Source organism: Gymnoscopelus braueri, assembly GCF_963280865.1.
Source record: "Gymnoscopelus braueri genome assembly, chromosome: 5".
Taxonomy (NCBI): Eukaryota; Metazoa; Chordata; class Actinopteri; order Myctophiformes; family Myctophidae; genus Gymnoscopelus; species Gymnoscopelus braueri.
Genome location: NC_137606.1, coordinates 4,537,946 through 4,560,094, shown reverse-complemented (window position 1 = coordinate 4,560,094; position 22,149 = coordinate 4,537,946). Strand labels below are relative to the sequence as shown.

General features: G+C 42.2%; 1 protein-coding gene across 1 annotated transcript; it reads right to left on the bottom strand.

The window, feature by feature from the left end:
• Positions 1–759: 759 nt before the first annotated feature.
• On the bottom strand, positions 760–9,302 carry LOC308085218 (endonuclease domain-containing 1 protein; the record flags this gene model as incomplete). The annotated part of the gene is made up of 6 exons (XM_080428300.1): positions 760–1,151; positions 1,513–1,669; positions 5,271–5,385; positions 6,442–6,542; positions 8,597–8,689; positions 9,222–9,302. 6 exons carry the CDS (start codon positions 9,300–9,302, stop codon positions 760–762), a joined length of 939 nt encoding a protein of 312 aa, XP_080284426.1.
• Between the last annotated feature and the right edge of the window lie 12,847 nt (positions 9,303–22,149).

Genomic DNA, 22,149 nt, shown 5'->3' with positions numbered 1-22,149 from the left:
ATAGCATGGCACGAAGTGACACGCTATGAGCTTGTGTATCTGATATGTTATCTTGTATATCTGTCACTTTTTTTCTCTGACCCGAATTGTATTCATTGACTTCTGGTTGTCTGTAAGCACAGTGGTTCTCAAACTTTTCAGGCCGCGACCCCCCCAAAATAATCATATTTGAACTGGGGACCTCCCACTTTACATTTAGTTTGACTCCACAGATAGATATTGTGAAAATAGCCGATCTACAAGCTCACAGCGAGGTGTGAGCATGTAGATGGCTATTTTCACAACTTTTGCCTCTTTCTCAGGTAATATTTCACAATTTGGTCAATGTTTGACAATTTTTATAGTATAGTTTGTTGATTACTTTTGACACAGTAATGGTCTTATTATCATTACATTTTTTGTATTAAAAAGGAAATTGTCACTTTAGAAATGTGCAGACACCCTGTGTACACATATACTGTATGTTGGTTTGTTTACTGTTGAGTGAGAAAACAATGCTTTAACCAAATCATCTGGGGAGTGGACCCCCCACCGTGTTGGCACAACAATATCAAATAAGGCTTTTCAAGTATCAAGAGGGGTTTATTTGTTACAAGCAGTGAGGTTTCTCTCTAAAACATGATTAATAGGCTACATATTATCAATATGAAACCAGTTTAATCCTGTTATTCTTTGACTACACTGATAGTCCAAATAAAGCAAAGAATTCAGGGCATTAGGAAAACATCTGACAAAATAATGTTTCCAACAACTTTCCTTTTAAGCTCTGCAGTTGTTGTAGAACAGCTCCCCTACTGGCTGGTCGGTGAACTGCTGGAAGAACTCCCCCAGCTCACCCAGAGAGAGCTTCTCCACCCAGTTCTGCTCTGTGTTCCGGGCCGTGGCAGCGCCACTCTGTACGGGCCGTCCGTTGTTGTCCACACAACAGTAGGCATTCCACAGGTAATCAGGGATGTTGACTCGCTTTATGTTGTTCTTGACGATCCAGTTGTCCCGGGACGGAATGGCCCCCACCAGAACATATGCCTCGGAGCACTGGGCCCGGAACAGCTCGGTGAGCTGTGACTCGTGGATCCTCCAGGCGTTCTGGTTCATCTTGGGGTTCTGGGGAACTACGTTGGTCAGGGTGAAGGTGGCATTACGGCTAGGGACTGGACAGGAGAGAGAGAGAGAGAGAGGCAGAAGGGAAGACATGGGGATGAAAGATAAAAGTGACAGAGCAATTTAGATTAGATTTGATCAGATCACATTTTATTGATCCCTGGAGTGAAATTCCAGTGTTAAAGTAGCCAAAGAAACTAGGTAACGCAAAAGTGAATAAAAAAATTGCAAGCTTCCAAGAAAGAAGGACTTGGATATCACATTCACAAGTGACACTGACAGGACATGACACCGACTTGCTTGTGTTCAAATGGCTCATTGGCTTTATGGAATCCAGCAGGTAGATGTGGGTGAGTGTGTAAGGAAGGGAGTGATCGAAAGAGAGAGATAAATATTTCTAAACCCAACTACCGGCATGGTGTCCATTGGGATTAAGGTGTCCGCGGTCGAAGCCAGAGTGTGTGTAGTCCTCATTGAGAGCCTGTCTCTCCCCGAGGAAGACCCCAGGGTGGTCTTTTCCCAGCCAGTAGCCATCCTTCATTTCTGCTTGCCAGGATGAGTTCACCAGCTACAGGGATGATGAACAGATAACATATCAAACACACCTCACAGACAGGAAGGAAGGAAGCTACACATAGTAATACAAAGACAGGCATTAAGAATGTAATTGCCCAGTTATTGTTTGGTGTTTTGATTATGGAATCATATCATTTTGGGATCACACATACAGAACATGCATGCATACATAGCCTACACATCATCACTGTTGGGCAGAAACCTGATATCTCCATATTTATATATTTTCTTTTCCATGAATGAGTGCCCTACTTTGTTATTCGCGTTGTGAGCTTGTAGATCTGCTATTCTTCTCAACAACAAAAAAAATAAAGTAAAAGGGAAGTGGTTAGGTGTGTCAGTGGGTTTAATCAAATTTGAACAATTAAAAGTATTAACAATAGCTTGTGACCAAATAATAAATATGTTGAATCCATTGGAACACAGTTTTTTTTTTCCATTTCCTTAAAAGTAACAGTTTTGGACATACAAGGTTTCCAACCGACAGCAACGATAGTACATGTACCATACATATACTGTATACACACAATGTTGAGTATTATGCACATTTAATATAGGCATCCTTTATGTCAGGGGGTTTCAACTGATTGTGAACCAGGGACCACCACCCTGACTAAGAATCAACCTGGAGACCACTGTTGTGTTGGGTGTGGATATGTGTGGGCTAAGATTAGTTAAAGGTGCGTTGGGGTGGCCCTTGAAGATTGCTTGAAATATGCTAGTGGTCCAGAGCAAAAAAAAAAGTTATGAACCAATCACTGATCTATTCCTCTTACTTTATAAAACCTTCCATATTAAACTCATAGAAGGTTCAAGGTTGTACTGTTAGATCTTGTGTACAGGTACATACGAGTAAAACTTATTTTGGTTTGGCTTCCTTCAGACAATGCAGCAGCATAGCTGCATTGTCAGAATAATGATAGAAATCGTAAAAAGATATATATGTATTTGTATTTGTATGTATACACCAACAGCATTTTTTCCCCAGTAGCTGCCACCTAACTTTGTGTAAACAACTTCACAGTATATTCTATATATAGCAGATTAGGTAGGTGCAGTTCAAGCATAATAGTTCAAGAAAGGGGGGGTGGTTGCATTTCCCTTTGCCCTAGTTCGTTCTGGTTCTTGTCAGATCGTTCATGTACCTGATTGTACGTGGAAAGAAGCTTTTTCCAGTAGCTTTGAGACTGCATAGCCGTTTTCCATGCGGCAACATCTCAAACAGTATGTGGTTGGGATGGTTTAGATGTACTATACTGATGTGTAACATTTATGCGTGAGCAGACACATGCCATTAAATGGGCTCATTTCCTAATAATGATGACGCTTTCCCTTCTTGAGATTGTAACTCCCTTTTCTGTGGAATTTCTTGACCTCAGACTTCCCAGTAACTGACTTCATTGACTCGTCATCTTAGGTCACCAGGTCATTTAGTGCACTCAAGTAGTGGTCCATGGACCACTAATGGTCCATGGCATGATTGCAGGTGGTCCATGTCTGTCTTTTCTTGGCTATAGTGGTGGTCAGGGACAGTCCCATGTCATTTTCTGGCTCCAACCTTGCCCTGTACATAATACTGTTATGTAACACTAATATTCTTCAGGTATGCCAGTGTGGCGATACCACCCTCACAGTAATCTCTCAAGAACAGATTCTGCTCTCCGCTTGAATCTGTTGGGGGGGTTCGTCATATCCCGTACGCACTGGCCTACAAGTGGGCGTGCCTTCAGATCAGGAAGCAGGCCGCGCTTTACCCAATCAAATGTAGTGGGCGGGATTTACGTGTCTGCCGATCCTTCCCCACTAGAAACAAACCGAAACTCATTTAACAATAGCGTCCTCGGAGCAGACAAAACCACGGAAAGATATTCACATTTTAACTTGCTCTTTCATCATAGAAACAAGTGGGCTTATAACCAAAACGATCCATGTTCTCTGGGAAAAGTGGTGTTAGTGTTCCGTGTAGAAATATTGTTATTGGGAATGAAAACATAGTCGCACCGGAAGTGAAAGGCTGAAGGCAGACCAAAACCCCGGTTTCCTTGCGCACGAGTGCTCCATTTTGCTCCCCCCAGAGCTAAGTGAAATAGTAAAAAACAGCAGAGGGCGCTGTTTTTCCTTTTTTATTTGGCGATGGGTTCCCAGATTGCCCTCACAGAGATACAGCGTTAGAAAAGGTAAATTACATTTAGCTTTTATTGTCTGAAAACTCATCCAGAACTTCACAAGGGACTGTGTTTCATACATGTCTCTTGAAAGAGTCTGTGGACAATGAGCTGATCCTCTTCTGTAGTAAAGCTTGAAGTACTTTTGGAATTGAAACGCAAGCCTCATCCAATGACCATTGATAATGTTTTTAATTCCACTGTCCTCATATCACACAAATACCAAATCTCCAAAATAAAACAAAATAAAATGATGAAAAAAAAAAAATCTTCACTTTATACATTACTGAATGGATGACCAGGGGACCACATGAAATACCTTCATGGACCACCAGTGGTCCACGGACTCCCGATCCCGATGACCTTTGCTGTGTGTCACCCCGCCCCCCCCCCCCATTTCCTGTCAGACCACTATCCTATCAATAAAGGCAGAAAAAGCCAGCCAAAAAAAAAGAATGGCAATACAGATCATAAATAGCTTATTTGTCAGGCAAAGAACCTGCCTGACTTATCATACAATCCAACTGTTACAAGATGCAAGCAAGTGTGCACACAAACACATACACACATTTGTAATGCTATACTTGCAAGAACATCAACGTTTTAGTATTTTATGAATACCATTTTTTAACCCTAACCCTAACAAGGTAGATTGGGTATTTTCAGTGCACGATACTAGCACTGAACTAAGTGTAAATCGGACATCACTCCAACACTAAGCCCTAAACCTAAGCCTGTAAAAAAGAATATGTATAAATAAATATGTATTCATAAAACAACAATTTCTCTTAGGACCAGAAAACTTGTCCTAAACTTCTTTACCTGATGGGACATTGGACCCTCACGAGTAAAGTGATACAGTAAAACACACACACACACACACACACACACACACACACACACACACACACACACACACACACACACACACACACACACACACACACACACACACACACACTGGAGGTACTGTACTCAGTGTTGCCATATTTTGTGAGAGAAATAGGAAACCAGGTCTATGAAAACAAGCCCAAAGCAACTATAGGCCACATGAGCACTTTAAACCTAGATGCATTGGCTATTTGAAAATAGCCGATATACAAGTCCACAACGCGTTGCATGTAGATCAGCTATTTTCCAAAACTCTTGCAATAGAATGTGGAATATTTACAATATTTTCTGAAACATTTTAACAACTCAAAAGCTCCCTGTGTCACAAAACATTGTCATGAAGATATTTGAGAACCACTGGTTTAAAAAAAAATCAAAACAATTGGAAGCAAGTCTAAATAAGCAAGTACATTTTAGAAACAAGCCCAAAAAAACGCAACCCGCAACTAACAATATTTACAAGCAACTTCACAGAAAAACAAGCCCAAAGTCGCTTATAATAAGCGGACATGGCAACACTGACTGTACTGTACCAACCTGAGGCTCCACAAACCATCGTTTCTCCCTGCCGCCTCCATCGCTGGGCTGGAAGCGGTATGCAGAGTAGACAGCGATGCGGTGCTTGGTGTCATACAGAGTAGCAAAGTGATACCTGGTGGTTGACAGAGAGGCATGTTGGAGTGGTTAAGGAAACCACTGTTCAAGCGTTGCCACTGCACCAGTGTTGACTTCGTCGACTAAAACTATGACGAAAAATGCCTGTCGACCACCTTTTTTCACTTAGGAAAACGAAATAAAAACTAAGCTATGATGACTAAAACTATGACTAAATATACTGACTATTTTGTCAAATGAAAACTAGACTAAAATGTTTGGGAGGGATGAGTGGAGAAGAGATCCAGTAGAACTAAGACAAGTCATCATGGGTGCGTACGGGTGTCACAGACCAAAAATAGTTGAACTACAAGCTCACAACTTGTGAGCTTCTAGATCAGCTATTTTCGGCATGCAGCTAAGTGAAAATCATTTCGATGCCATCACGGCCCTGCCAAAAATAAAATTTTGTCGACTAAATCAACTCTAGATTTAGTCGACTAAAATCTTATGATATTTAGTCGACTAAAATCTTATGATATTTAGTCGACTAAAACTAGACTAAAAGTAAAACATTTCAGGTGACTAAAATATGACTAAAACTAAATCAAAATGTGTTGTCAAAATCAACACATTTGCACTGTACACTGCAAAATCCTCAGTGTTAACTGAAGCCTGGAAGAACTCTGGGTCAATCATTACAATCTTAGTTCAAAGGCTCAGGTTCAGACTGAGCACTACAACTATAATGATAACTATATTGTTCACCACTGTATTTGTTATAGTTGTGGTTTGAACTCTGCTATCCACTTTACTTAGAACGATTTTTTAAAACTATATTTATAGTTGCTCGGTGTGAACGGCCCTTTAAAGTTACACTCTGTAACTTTCTGGTCCTACCTGAAACCCAAGGTCCTCCATGCAAGTGCTGAATGTTTTACCACTGAGCTAACAGAACACACTTTTGTAGGGAGGGAGAAATAGAATTTTGACCTTCAGGCAGTATCATTTATCAGTAGTGGTCAGACACTATTGTATTCATTTACTCTCCCATACAGATTGGTCAAAATATATATATATTTTTTAAATGCACTGGATGAACCTTATTAATCACCTGTTAGTGAATCGTTGGCAGATGCGGACAGCATCAGGTGTAGCATCCCCCCACTCTGGTACCTTACCTTTATAGAAGTACTCCATACACTCTGGCACATCCTGCATGAATAGAAGGTTGACTGAATTATATAATGAAAGGGCACAACTTGGCACAAACATCCACATCCGTGTCTGAATATCAAATGATATTATATCAAATGTTATATATCTCTGCTGTCGGGGCAAAAAAACAGTTAGGAGGTTTTGTTCATCATTGATTAGAACAGCTAAATGGACCTCCAAGCTCACAATGAGGTTGGAGGTCAAAAGGGGGTGGAGCCTGGAGTCAGCTAAACAGAAAGTTTGAGGATCCAATGGAGTTAGCTGGTTTTGTCAGAAGCGCTTTTTATATGTATATATGTATCAAATATATTATATTTGATACAGCACCATTCTGGGCTATTAGAGCTGAAGAAGAATTCCCTGGGAATGTCCTTTAGTTTTTGTTTTATCATTTTTTTGTTATGGTGTGTAGCGATTGTGTTTAATTTGGGATTTATGTCATCGGTTACGTTCCTTTTATTACAAGTTTGCGTATTTGGGGTAACCATATGGGTAATCACAGGGATCAGCGTATAAGTAAGCCTTGCCGAGGCATGAGGCCCATAGGGCATGAGCTGTTTCTCCTGTTTCTGTAGCGTGAGGCATGCAGTATGATGTACAAGTACACCCCCTGGTCATAACGATAGTATGTCGCAGAGACTTGCCCCCAATCCAACCCTTGGTGCCATGCAGGGAGGCATTGAGACGCATTTATAGTCTTTGGTATGACCCGGCTGGGGAATCAAACCCCGACCTCCCAGTCTCAGGGCGGACACTCTAACCACAAGGCCACTGAGTTGGATATGGCATGTATGCATTGGTTAACTATTTGGTGCAGTTAGCCAAAGCATGGCTCTTCATTCAGAGGGACACCAGGCCACCTTCAGGGGTGTGTTCACCTCACAGACGTTCAACGGAGTGCCCTACATCAGTGGTTCTCAACCTGTGGGTCGAGACCCCCAGTCCCGACATGATTTTGAGGGGGTCCCCAGATTTCAGGACTTTTAAGAACTTTTTTACACCTAAATAAAATAAGAAACTTTTACTGCATAAAAAGTAATCAACAAACTATACTATATAAAAAACTGGTCAAACATTGGCCAGATTTTCTAATAATATAAGAAAGAGGCAACAAATTGTGCAATTAGCCGATCTACAAGCTCACAAGCTTAATATAGATCGTCTATTTTCACAATATTTATCTGTGGAACCGAGTCAAACTAAATGTAATGCCTACAAATCCAAGTGCTTGTCAGGGTGGGGGGTCCCCAGTTCACATTATGATTTTTTTGGGGGGTCGTGGCCTTAAATGGTTGAGAACCATTGCTCTAGTCTACATGAATCAGAGCAGATTAAACCATGGTTTACAGGCTTCCAACCAGGTCTTTGTCGGCTCTGGCCTGTGCGAAGCATAAAGGGTTGAGGATGAGCCAAGAGAGAGATGGCGCAGGAAGTGTCTGCAGGCACAGAGGTACATCCCATAACACTGTCCTGCTCTATATAGCCCATGAGCCCTCCGCCTCCAACATTAAAGGGATAGTTCACCCCAAAAAATTATAATTCTATCGATTAGTCAACCCATGGAGACTTGAATTCATGGATATTTTTTTGTTTTTGTCGCATTCCTAAGCCAATTATTTGATGACCAGTGGACCGGTAGGCAGCGGTTCCGGTAGGAGACACAAAGTAGAATCTTTGTGTCTCCTACAGGAACCGCTGCCGGTCATCAAATTATTGGCTTAGGAATACGACAAAAACTAAAATAATCTGTCGTCCCATATTATCTCCCCTTCAGCATCGTTAGTGCAACAGAGCTAACAATGGCAGCACTCCACCAGCACGGTGACACAGCCACCCACGACGGCAGCCAAACCAATGCACTGTTACACCAATCCTGCCATCCAAAGTACTGCATGGGTCAATGGGGGGGAGGGGGGGTCCAGCCAGCTGGGTTTGAATCCAAAGACGACTGGCCAGCCATCAGAACCAACACTGATGACAGCAGTTCTCCAGGATGAGGACACAGTGAACAGAGTGAAGGGGGATTATCGATAGAAATATCCCAACAGCACCAGAGCTCCTTGACCCCACACAGCCTGCGGCGAGAGCAGGATGGCGGGGTGGTCCTTAACCGGGTCCAGGGATGGGTTGAAGCCAGTCGATGCCTCAAATTGGGCCACAATTGCAGCAATGAATAAGGACAGTAAGGCATTACCAGCAGTGGTGGGAAAAGTACTCAAATGTTTTACTTAAGTAAAAGTATCAATACTGCAATTTAGAAGTACTCTGTTACAAGTCCACAATAAAAAAATTACTTGATTAAAAGTACAAAAGTATTGGTATCCAAATGTACTTAAAGAACCAAAAGTAAAAGTACATTTACTAAAGTGTACTAAAATGTTTGAAAATAGCAGATCTACAAGCTCACAACGCGTCGCAGCGCAACACGTTGTGAGCTTGTAGATCGGCTATTTTCAAATAGCCTAGGTATGAAATAGGGCTAAAGTGGTTCATGTATGTTTTATAATGTAATCATTTATATCTGCAAAGTAACTAGAAACTAAAGTTTTCAAATAATTGTAGTGGAGTAAAAGTACAGACAATTGGAAATACTCCAGTAAAGTAAAAGTACCTCAAAACTGTACTTAAGTACAGTACTTGAGTAAATGCACTTAGTTTATTTACACCACTGATTACCAGTGTGCTAGCCTTGTTATCATGACCTGCTGTACCGGAGGTGGCGTGCACCTGGCTGGACAGAAGGGCAACATTCGACATCTCCTGGTGCCTCGTTGCCTTTGTCGAGGCCGTGGCTCAGTGGGGGTGGTCCACTTCAGGATCGACAAGACCCTGCGATGATTTCGTACCGGGTTGTACTGGCTGAACTGCCAACGGGGAGTGGAACTGTTCGGACGGGGGTGCAATCACTGCAGGTTCTATACTGGCGTGCTTTCTTTAAAAAATAACTATGTGTGTGTACTTCAGTGCCTTTCTCTTTATGTGAAATCACCCAATATATATTGATATTGTCTGATCTTGATATTGTCTGGTTTCCTAAAATAAAAGCATTTGAAGGGATTGACAGCAGACACTAACCTGGAAGCGGGTCACAACATCTGCTTGCACCAGAGAGAGGAGGGAGAGGAGAGTGAAGAGGAGTGGTGAAGTCAGCATCTTTGTTGAAGACTCTTTCTAGCTTGAATTGTTCTGTGTTCAATGGAATAGAATAGAATAGAATAAAGTAGGTACAACCAATACGTGTATGTGTGTGTGTGTGTGTGTGTGTGTGTGTGTGTGTGTGTGTGTGTGTGTGTGTGTGTGTGTGTGTGTGTGTGTGTGTGTGTGTGTGTGTGTGTGTGTGTGTTTCCGTGTCTACTCACCCGCAGTCCCACCTTATACCACCTCAGCGTACCCTGAGCAGACCCTGCCTTATATACGCCTCCTCTCTTTAACTTTCACCTTCTTCTCTACTCCCCGGCCCTGCCTTTATCTCTGTGCATCACACGTGATGTTTGTGCGGCGAGGAAGGTTTGAACTGCTGAGGGACAGACAGAGAGAGAGAGAGAGAGAGAGAGAGAGAGAGAGGCACTGCAGCAGAGGTAAAGTCAGCTAGTGAAGAATAACAAGGGTGGTGTCAGTCTGGAGTTACTTAGTTTCTTATGATTCTTAAACCACATTATGATTTGATATTTTGCGAGCACTATATGACCCTATCTGATCCCAGTCTGCCATCACTGTGCACTATCATTTTCACAAGTCTATTATCACAACTCCTAGGATATGTCTATTGTCTATTCAGTGCTATTATAGCGCTAGTAATTATAGCACTGCAAGGAGTGGAATTAAACATGATTAAAAAGTGTTACCTGGGCTGTGTGTGTGTGTGTGTGTGTGTGTGTGTGTGTGTGTGTGTGTGTGTGTGTGTGTGTGTGTGTGTGTGTGTGTGTGTGTGTGTGTGTGTGTGTGTGTGTGTGTGTGTGTGTGTGTGTTTTCGTGCCTGCCCAGTCTCTTTGGGATACAAAGCTGCACCAGAAACAACCAACATGCAAATACAGTAAGTATAGTAAGTACAGTCAAGCATAACTGATAAATGTCTAATCCTAACTCTAACCCCAACCTCTAAACCTAACCCCTATAAATGCCTAATCCTAACCATAACCCCAACCTGAATCTTTTCCTAATTGCAAGCCTAACCCTTTTTCTTTCTTCTTCTTTTTTTTTTTTTTTTTTTACCAGAAAACAACCATTTATTGTTATTTATTAGCTTAACTGTGTGACTGACCCACATTGACCACAGGTCAGTGTGTTTGGTTACATAACACTGACACACCTGTGAATGCGCTGTTTTTCTCCCATGGTCACGTGTGTCTGTGACCCAGTCAATACTGAGATGCACCTGTCCCATTTCTCTTCTCTTAAAAACTTCACCATTATGCCAATGGTTCTCAACCTTTTCAGGCCATGACCCTGAAAATAATCAGATTTGAACTAGGCACCCTGACAACCACTTGGAATGTAGAGATGAGGCATTCAATTTTGTTTGACTCGGTCCCACAGATAAATGTTGTGAAAATAGCAGATCTGCAAGCTCACAACACCTCGCAACACGAGGCGTTGTGAGCTTATACTTACCAGTTTGTATAGCTCAGTTTGTTGATTACTTTTGATGCAGTAATGGTCTTTTTTTTTTGGTATTACAAAGGTTTTAAAAGTCATTCAATTGTCACTTCACTGTCATCTGGGGACCCCCCAGCAGTGGTTCTCAACCTGGGGGTCCCGACCCACAGGCTGAGAACCACTGCCATATACACGATGGCCAAACTAGCCGGTCTACAAGCTCACAATACGTCACAGCGTGACGCGTTGAGAGCTTGTAGATCTGTTATTAATCATTTAAGTTATTTAAATCATAAAAAGATTATGATTATTATGACAAATGCAAAACATTTTTTTTTTTTAAACTAACATGAATGAATGCACACAAATAACTTAAAGAAGCAAAACAAAATGACTTTTTTCTCTTATGATGACATGCAAATGATAGAGACCCGGTAACAACACAAGAATCACTTATAAACTGAATATCGTTGCTGTCAGGTAGAAACCTCTTACCTCCATACCTTAACTCTTTTACATGTTTTTGAAAATGAATGCCCTACCTAATATACGTACATACTACAGTGTCACACAAACTTAGCAAAAAATAGCAGATCTACAAGCTCAAAACACATCACGACACGTTTTGGACATAATGAGGTTTCCACTCGACAGCAACGATGCTGAAGACAATATAATACCAGAAACATTGTTTTTAGAACAACCCCTGGACATGATGCCAGGAACTATGGCATGAGATTGAATGCACAATCCTACACAGAGCTGCCTGCGCCTGTACACCAGGGTACTGACACCACGGTACTGACCATGATACTGACACCAGGATACTGACATCAGGATACTGACACCAGGATACTGACACCAGGATACTGACACCAGGATACTGACAACAGGATACTGACCAGGATACTGAACAGGATACTGACAACAGGATACTGACACCAGGATACTGACACCAGGATACTGACAACAGGATACTGACACCAGGGTACTGACACCAGGATACTGACCAGGATACTGACACCAGGATACTGACACCAGGATACTGACACCAGGATACTGACCAGGATACTGACCAGGATACTGACATCAGGATACTGACACCAGGATACTGACACCAGGATACTGACACACCAGGATACTGACATCAGGATACTGACACCAGGATACTGACATCAGGATACTGACACCAGGATACTGACACCAGGATACTGACACCAAAGGATACTGACACCAATATACTGACACCAGGATACTGACACCAGGATACTGACACCAGGATACTGACACCAGGATACTGACACCAGGATACTGACACCAGGATTGTCTGACCATTGATGGGTTATGCAGTAATGTAGTTATCACAAAAGTAAACTATCTTTAATGTATAAGGACATTTCCACGAGGCTTCATTCACTGGTTGAGGCAAAGTGACATGAAGTCTGTCTCAAGACCCGCCCTACTCTGCCTCTCATTTGTGGTTGAATTTGTTCTGAGGGAGGGTAGGCCAAATCAATGTTTTATTTATTTATTCCACAGTATAAACCTGTGTAAATGTTTGAGAATAAAATGACATCATAACAATATGTATTTTATGTATTTAAAATACAGAAAATACAAGAGCTGAAAGTATCTTGATACAAAAAAAAATCTCAGTCCCAGCCAAATATTATATTTTTTTTAAATAGATGTATTTAAAATACTGCCCATCTCTGCTCACGCTACAGAAACAGGAGATAGGCTCCTGCCCTATGGGCCACTTACTACTTACTTACTTACTTACTTACTTACTTACTTACGTAGTAGACTAGTAGTAGGAGGAGGAGGAGGAGGAGTATAAGTAGTGGTGGTGGTGGGTGTAGTAAAGTAGTACTGTATGGTGGTAGTAGCAGCAGAGTAGTAGACTAGTGGTATTATTAATACACTAAAGGAAAGGTGTTATTGCTAAAAGTCACCTCTAGGCTGCAGTATTGAATCATCATTTCAAGTTCCCATTTGAGGCCTGCTACACTATGCTCTGCTGATCAGTGTCATTACAGACAGTAGCCTACAGGCATCTACCCAGAGAGTAACCGCTCAGCAAACTGAGTCACAACTACACTTAAGCATGCAGTTAATGTTCACAAAGACTAAATTATGTCATTGTCTGACATGATGACTTTCCGAGTCAGGATGCACACACACATTCAAAGTGTGGATCCTTTTGCGTGTCATTCAGTTGGTACCCTGATTTCTTTCTTTTTCTTTACAAGACCAACATGACATGCTAACCGCTTCGAACAGTATAGCCTCTTTGTTTGGGCTTAGAATTTAATTTGAGTGAACTGGCCTCTGTAATAGACTTGAAAAGAAATGTTGTCACTTGGGGAAACGCTCCTCTGAGATCACAGAGCCTGGCTCTCCAGATGTAGTTTTTAAGCTTTAATCCTCGGTTCAAAAGCCTCTCCATAGTGGCTGTCAACGAGAGTTAGCTCTGTGTAATTCCATAGTCACATCATACATGACCAGTGTTGCCAGGTTTTGCGAGAGAAATAAGCAACCAGGTCTAGGAAAACAAGCCCAAAAGAAGTTACTATAGGCTAAATGAGAAAATCTTTTTTTTATATATATATTTTTGAATACCACATTTTTGTCCCTAGCACAAAATATTTTCTGATGGGAGTCTGTGGACAAATACATATTGATTTAGGCTGTCCTTGGCATGAAAAGATTTGATTTTGGAAGCAAGCCCAAATAAGCAACTACTCTTTAGAGCGATTTGTGAGCTTGTCGATCGGCAATTTTTTCAGCGAAAGCTTTCCCCACAACAACAGAAAACAGAAAATACACTTGCATAGAGCCCTGAGGGACTCCACTCAACCATATAGGGTTTAAGTGCATGGTTAAGACTGGCTGTTCTGTGTCAGGGGCTCCACGGATACAGCAGGCCTGTTGAGCCCCTGTTCAACACGCTCTTTCGTACACGCTACACTATGCCTCCGTTCGATAGCGTGATTGAGTGGTTTCAGGGTTCGATTTGTAAAAGGAGGGGGCATTTTCTGCTGTCGGGCAGAAACCTCTTATCTCCATATTACATTTTTTGTGTTTTTTCGTAAATGAATGCCATACTTGATCATACTACAGAAGCATCAAAAGTAGCAGATCTACATCTACAGTACAAGCTCATTTTGAGCTTGTAGATCTGCTACTTTTGCTACCTTCCTTGGACATAATGAGGTTTCCACCCGACAGAGACGATATACTTTGTCGTACAAGAAATTGCGAAAATAGCTGATAAACAAGCTCACAACACGTCGTGATGCACCGCATTACGAGCTTGTAGAGTTGCTATGTTCACTATTTTTATGGAAAGAAATGGGGAAGAAAAAAAATTTGCCCAAAATATGGATGCCAGGGTTAATATGATTAACTATTTTTTTAAATTAAATTGTGAAACATAAATAGGCTATCAAACATATCACACAGTCTATATTTCCCCAAAGGAAATGCACGTATTTAGTTCACTGTGACCAGAAGCAGGCATAAAACGTCCCCACCGGACATAAGCAATGGATGACCAGAGGGAGGAATATCAAAAGCAGAGGCATGGGTTTTCCCTCCTTCACCCCCTGCTAGTATATCGTTGCTGTCGGGCAGAAACCTCCTATCTCCATATTCTAGTTTTTTGTGTTTTTTTCGTAAATAAATGCCCTACTTGATCATACTACAGCGTCACACAAAACTATCAAAAGTAGCAGTTCTGCAAGCTCAAAATGCGGCGTGAAGCGACGCGTTTCGAGCTTGTAGATCTGCTACTTTTGCCATTTCTGAATTTGAATCCTGAAATGTAACAGTAAAAGTTTTGGACATATGAGGTTTCCACCCGATGGAGACGATAATACTCAAGTAAATACTCAAGTATTCAAAAGTACCAATTACGAAGCACATTTTCAGAAATTGTGAAAATAGCAGATCTACATGCTCACAAAACACGGCGCGATGTGAGCTGCTTGTACATCGGCTATTCTCACTATATTTGAAATTGGGCATAAGTGGTTAATTCAGCTTGGCTCCCAAGAGTCCCTTCCTAGCAATGCAGTGGAGTCGAAAGTACAATACTTCTATTTAAAATGTAACGTAGTGAAAGTCATCAGCTTACAAAAAAAGAAATACTCCAGAACATTTTACTTTAAGTACAGTACTCAAGTAATTAAATGTACTCAGTTACTGTCCCACCCCCAGCAAATCGAATCCTGAGTGGTCTCATAAGTGTCCAGGAAACTGCGGTGGTTTGATCTACATTGATCTCGTTGCCTTGATTGATCTCTGCCGCTTGGAACGTTAATCACGAAAACCAGATTGTTAATTGCCCCCGGGTTCTCTAATCACATAGATTCAGGCTTGGATAATGCTGATTAATCCGACTAGGTGAATTCTAGATCATTATTATGTTCAATAGTTGTCACTTAAACCCTGATTTAGTGGCCTGCGGATGCGGTCTTGTGGTGGAGTGGCGTTGCAATAGCAACCCATTGTTGTTCATTAATACAGCATTGTCAACAAAACCGGTCTTTCCGGGGCTGTTTACTTGATATTTTGCGTGAAAGAGCGGCTGAAATGCCATTTCTTGGATATTGTCCTAGTTACATCAGTCTGTAGGGTTGGGATCCTTTAGGATTTTAACGACTCCGGTTTCTTAAAGGGATAGTTCACTTTTTTTCTATCGATTAGTCACCCCATGGAGACTTGAATTGATGGATATTTTTAGTTTTTGTCGCATTCCTAAGCCAATAATTTGATGACCAGCGGACCGGTAGGCAGCAGTTCCGGTAGGAGACACAAAGGAGACTCTTTGTGTCTCCTACCGGAACCGCTGCCGGTCATCAAATTATTGCCTTAGGAATGCGACAAAAACAAAAAAATATCCATGAATTCAAGTCTCCATGGGGTGACTAATCAATAGGAAAAAAGTTGTACTATCCTACTATGTGTAAAGGTGTACTATCCCTTTAACGGTTCCCTCTTAACGGTGCTATTCCTTAACGGTACCCTTTAACGATTACTAATATATATTTTTTAATCTATATAATTTTGGCCCTCATTATCTTATTATTCTATCAAAGTTCTATCATACATACATTATTGCATACATATTATTCTAATGGTTCTCAATGTGAGGTCCAGGGACTCTCTGGGTTACAGGTCTGTGACTCTGCAAGTGTACAAATGGAACCAAATGGACCCTTACAGGTCCATTTGGTTCCATTTGTACACTCTCAGAGTTATGATGGTCCTTGAAATAAAAAAGAATCGGTATTGTAATTGTATGGCAGACGTGACAAAGGAGACAAAGAGTCTCCTTTGTGTCTCCGACCGGAACCGCTGCCTACCGGTCCGCTATTGACTTAGGAATGCGACAAGAACAAAAAAAAATCCATGAATTCAAATCTCCATGGGGTGACTAATCGATAGAAACAATATTTTTTTGTTGGGTGAACTATCCCTTTAAGCTCTTTTGTACCGTTGAGTTGTTTTAGTAACCTGGTGACCAAAGAATCAATGTGAACCACAATATGTAATTGTATTTAGAAATGTGTTTTAATTTGTCTTGGTTTCTTAATGTAACTCTAGATTTTTACATGTACACCTCTTCTCAATTCCTAAATTGGAACTTATTTTCAACTCTGGTGTTGTTGAATGCCTTGTATTACTCAGCAACACTGCAAATGAGTTTAATTTTCAAGAACAAATAAATCTTGAATGAATGAATCAATCAATCTCAGCCTTTCTAAACCTATGGGTCCGGGCCTAAATGTGGTCGCCCAATACTGCAACAGGGTCAAGGCCAAAAAAACAACTTTAATAAAGGAATATTGTGTTATTTATGATATTTGTGTTGAACACATGGCTCTCAGTACGAGAGCAACTCTCTAAAAAAAAAAGGAAAAAAAATCTGTTTGTGTTGTTGGTTCCATCCTCAGGCAAGAAGTCCCACCTCAGCCGGTGTCTACTGTTCCTCCATGCCAGGTGAGAGACAGACTGAAATCTCAAGCCCACATGCAGGATAAATACAGATAAGCGTGAGTTTTATCAGGGAGCACAAAATGTTCTCAGGTCACGACTGCGTCTGAGAGCAGTGTGCGCAGCAGAGCCGAGGAAAGAATACATAATATGAGTTATTATTGCCTGTGGATTATCGACAGTATGATATGGGGTGGTTTTAGTAGGGAACCGGATTATGGCCGCTGTGTGAGACTCTAACGTACATTATAAGATCCCCATATGGCCTCCTCCACTACAGTGGCACTAAGAGAGACAAAAAGGTTATATAGGCTGCATGTCGTAGCTGCTGGGTGTAAACCTTGTATGTACCAAAACCGTTCCATTTTTATAACTATTATTAATATTTCATTCAAATAGTGAAAACAGCAGATCCACAAGCTCACAACGCGTCGCCATGCGACACGCTGTGAGCTTGTGGATCTGCTGTTTTCACTGCTTTTGCTCGCCAAAAAGCAGCCGTGGTGGTATGATGGAGGGCATTAATTGAAATCAAATAAAAACACGAAAAGTCGAAATATGGAGATACAAGGTTTCTGCCTGACATCAACGATGTATTCCTCATAACTGATCTCTCGTCGCCGCTCCAAGGACAGACAGACAGACAGACAGACAGACAGACAGACAGACAGACAGACAGACAGACAGACAGACAGTGGCATCTCACTCCAGACGGAATATAGGAAAAGGAGATGGAAAAAAGAAACTGACAATTCAAACACCCCCCCCCCCAAAAAAAAGAGAACCCCATTATCCAATATCTACAGTCTCCTCTGCCTCTCCCCCTAACCCCCTTTATCGCCACCATTCTGTTTCTTTTTTTCCCCCCATCTTTTGGAGTCTCTTCATTACAGATGCATTCATACATTCCCAATATCTTTATGTATGAGTCTGTCTCCCCTTCCTCCCCTTCCTCCTCCTCCTCCCCCAACTCTTCTCTCCCTCTCTCCTTTTTTTGCTCCCCCCTGTCCTTCCCCATGTCCCTCCTCAAACCACCCACCCCTCCTTTCTCTCCCACTCCTCCCTTCCCTCCCTCCATCCCATTACTGTAATCCATCACTCTTTCCATCAAGCCTACCACCATGCAAACAGGCCTCCCCAGGTTACCATGGCAACCACCTCCGGGCCGGCAAGTAGTGCGCAGCCCGCCTCTGATTGGCTGGCGAGGCCCTGGCAGTCTGAGTCTGTCTGGGAGATGTGGTAATTGGCTGGGAAGTCGCGCGTGCACGCGTGCAGTCGCGCATGTGCACGTACACGCACACACACACACGTGCACGCACACCCCTACTGTACATACACACACATACCCAATATGTACACATATTATGCATACACACACTGTACAGAGGCCACACATTGATTCAGAGTGTACACATCCTGCTCAGTGCATTCCAAAAGTAATCAGGTATTTTCAATTACACACACACATACACACACGCGCGCACGGTCTATGAGCTTCATTACTATGACCCCAGTCTCCCTTTGATATCCCCAAGGATGTGTGTGTGTGTGTGTGTGTGTGTGTGTGTGTGTGTGTGTGTGTGTGTGTGTGTGTGTGTGTGTGTGTGTGTGTGTGTGTGTGTGTGTGTGTGTGTGTGTATGTTTGCGCGCGCGTGTGTGTGTGTGTGTGTGCAGGGGAGGGTGGGGTTTGGGGGTTGCATGCAGGAATTTGGGATAAAGCTGGGACTCTGCCAAAAGATGGATGGAGGAATTGTTTTTTTTTTGTATTTCCAAGCACATTGTTAAAAATACCTAGATTCTCCCCAAGGAACACGAGTGTGCGCTACACTACACTATACTTTCCAGTTCCTGTAGCGTCTGCTAGTAGAGAGAGGAGGAGAGGGGAGGAGAGGAGGAGAGATAGAGGAGGAGAGAGGAGGAGAGAGGAGGAGAGAGGAGGAGAGAGAGAGAGAGAGAGAGAGAGAGAGAGAGAGAGAGAGAGAGAGAGAGAGAGAGAGAGGAGGAGAGAGGATGAGGGAGAAATGGAATTCCTGATCAGGTTGACTTCTCCCTGCTGTTGCTCAGCCTGCTCTGGCCAACACACACACACACACACACACACACACACACACACACACACACACACACACACACACACACACACACACACACACACACACACACACACACACAACACACACACACGCACACAGGTTTGCATTACTATACTTGTGAGGACATCAACATTTTAGGACAGCGATTTTATAAATGCCATCTTTCTATACATTTTGCCATTTTAAGCCGAAAAAAAGGTACTCAAATGTTTTACTTGAGTAAAAGTATCAATACTGCAATGTAGAGATACTTTGTTACAAGTAAGAGTACGGAATTCAAAATCTACTTGAGTAAAAGTACAAAGGTATTGGTGTCAAAATGTACTTAAAGTACCAAAAGTAGAAAGTACTCATTGTCCAGAATGTTCCATTTAACAACTTCAAAATGTATACAAAATTATTTGAAAATAGTCGATCTACAAGCTCACAATGCGTTGCATCGCGACGTATTGTGAGCTTATAGATCTGCTATTTTTAAATGGCCAAAATATATATAGGGCTGAATGGTTATTGTGTATAATATAATATTTGCCTCTGAAGTAGAAGTAAAAGTACTGAAATTTTTCAATACTCCATTTAGGTAAAAAATACCTCAAAATTGTACTTAAGTACAGCACTTGAGTAAATGTACTGTACTTAGTTACTTCCCACCACTGCACGTGTGCACGCGCGCACACTCACAGCGGTCGATGATGAATGCCTCATCTGCAGAAATTCATCACAAATAGCAAAGCAGTGTACTGTACCTACCTGCATGTACTGTACTGTCTGGCCTGGATAGATAGCACACAGCACATGCCTCTCCTCTCCTCTGCTGCAGCAGGCTCAACCAGACACACCACACCTGTTTCAGTGGAATAGGAATAACATTCAAGGTTGTCCCTGAATCCCATCTCTTTTGTACATAATAATAGTGTTTGTATTTGACGATGACATGTATTGTTGTTGTTATTTTTTTTCTAATGCCATGTTGATGAATTGACTTTTGTTGTGTTATCCTTTTAGCATTCTCGTCTTCATACTGTACCACGTGCTGTTTACATTCCCGGACTAATAAAGTATTCAATCAATCAATCAGAAATCCAAGGTTGTCCGTGAATCTTTTGTCTGGTCTCAGATCAGTGTCTTGATCGGAATAGATTTGGACTATTATTATTATATATATATTTGTTTTCATTATTTATTACTAGAGTCTCCCCATCCGCTGCGCGGGGCTTTGCGTTTGTTGGTCCCTCCGTGTCCCTCTGTCTGTATGTATTATGTAATAAAAAATATACATGGCGGTCCACGGACCCCCTCGCGGAACCCCTGGAGAGCCGCGCGAAACAGCGCATACCCCTTCAGACCCCATATAGATCCACCGTCTTGCTCCCTGTGGCTTTTGTTTTTTCATGAACCTCCTTGCTTGTTTCTGCCGCTTGTTTTTCAACAACCTGACTCGAACCTGGCATCCCGACTGACATCACTGACTAATCCTTGGTATCTTTACTTCCGGGTTGCATAATGGTGACATCACTGTCGAATCCTTGGTATCATGATCCTAGCCTATTGTGTTTACCAGATGCGTCACCACTACGCGCTGTTGTTTTTTTCCACGCTCGCGCTAATGAAACACTAAACGGAGAAGCGTGTGGTTGTGAGGTAGAGCGTTAATTTATTAGCATTGTACTGACCTGAATGGAGCGTGGAAGCAGAAGACACGGTGCAATGAAGTGGAAGAATGTGTGTTTGGAGCGGAGGTTGAAGCGAAGGACGCTGATTTCAATGGCCGCCGCTTCGTGTTGTTTCGGCTGTGGCCGTCGGCGTTCGGTTGTGCTGACGGCAATCTGGGAACCCAGATCCAACTGAAAATGAAAAACAGCGACCTCTGCTGTTTGTTCTATGTCTGTTGGCTCTGGGCGGAAGAAAACGTAACACCAGTGCGCAAGGAAACCGGGGTTTAGGTCTGCCTTCAGCTTTCACTTCCGGTGGGTGCCACTATGTTTTCATTCCCACTAACAATATTTCTACACGGAACACTAACACCACTTCTCCCAGAGAACATGGATCGTTTTGGTTATAAGCCCACTTGTTTCTATGATGAAAGAGTAAGTTAAAATGTGAATATCTTTCCGTGATTTTGTCTGCTCCGCGGACGCTATTAGTTAAATTAGTTTGGGTTTGTTTCGAGGGGGAAAGATCGACGGACATGTGAATCCCGCCCACTACATTTGATTGGGTAAAGCGCGGCCTGCTTCCTGATCTGAAGGCACGCCCAATGCGCACACGTTATGACGAACCTCCCCGACAGATTCCAACGCAGTGCAGAATCTGTTCTTGAGAGATTATGCTGACGGTAAACGGTGCGAAAGTGTTTCCCCGTCCGGTGTGGTCGTAATGTGGTGAGTAGAATTAATTATGTTCCGTGGGGGCAAATGTGTAGTGACCAATGAGAAGTACCCTACGCCACCCGTAAATTCAGCGTGCACGTTGTGGCTGGTGTTGTGGTGACATGTCATATGTAGTTGTTGTGTTTAGTCCAAATCAATGCTGTGGGTATGGCGTCAGCGGCGAGGTCCAAATGAATGGAGTGGGTGTGGCGGAAGTCAATTCTCCGATTATATAAGTAGATTTGGGGGAGAGGGTGAGGAGCAACAACATTCATTGTTCCTAGAAAAAAACACTGAATTGAATCAATTAAGTGTTTTTCTCTTGAATGTCACGCTGAACTATAATTCAACACACTTTGAACGCAATTCTATAATTGGTTGTTATTGAGGTGGCGACATTTTCCCAGCTCTAAAAACCAAAATTAATGCTGTACAACAGGAATATTAGCTGTAATTTCTACAAGGATAAAAAAAAACAAGGAAAGAAAGACAGAACAGTGTTAGATTGTGCAATGTGCTGTCCTGCCTGGAAACAGACAGACGGAC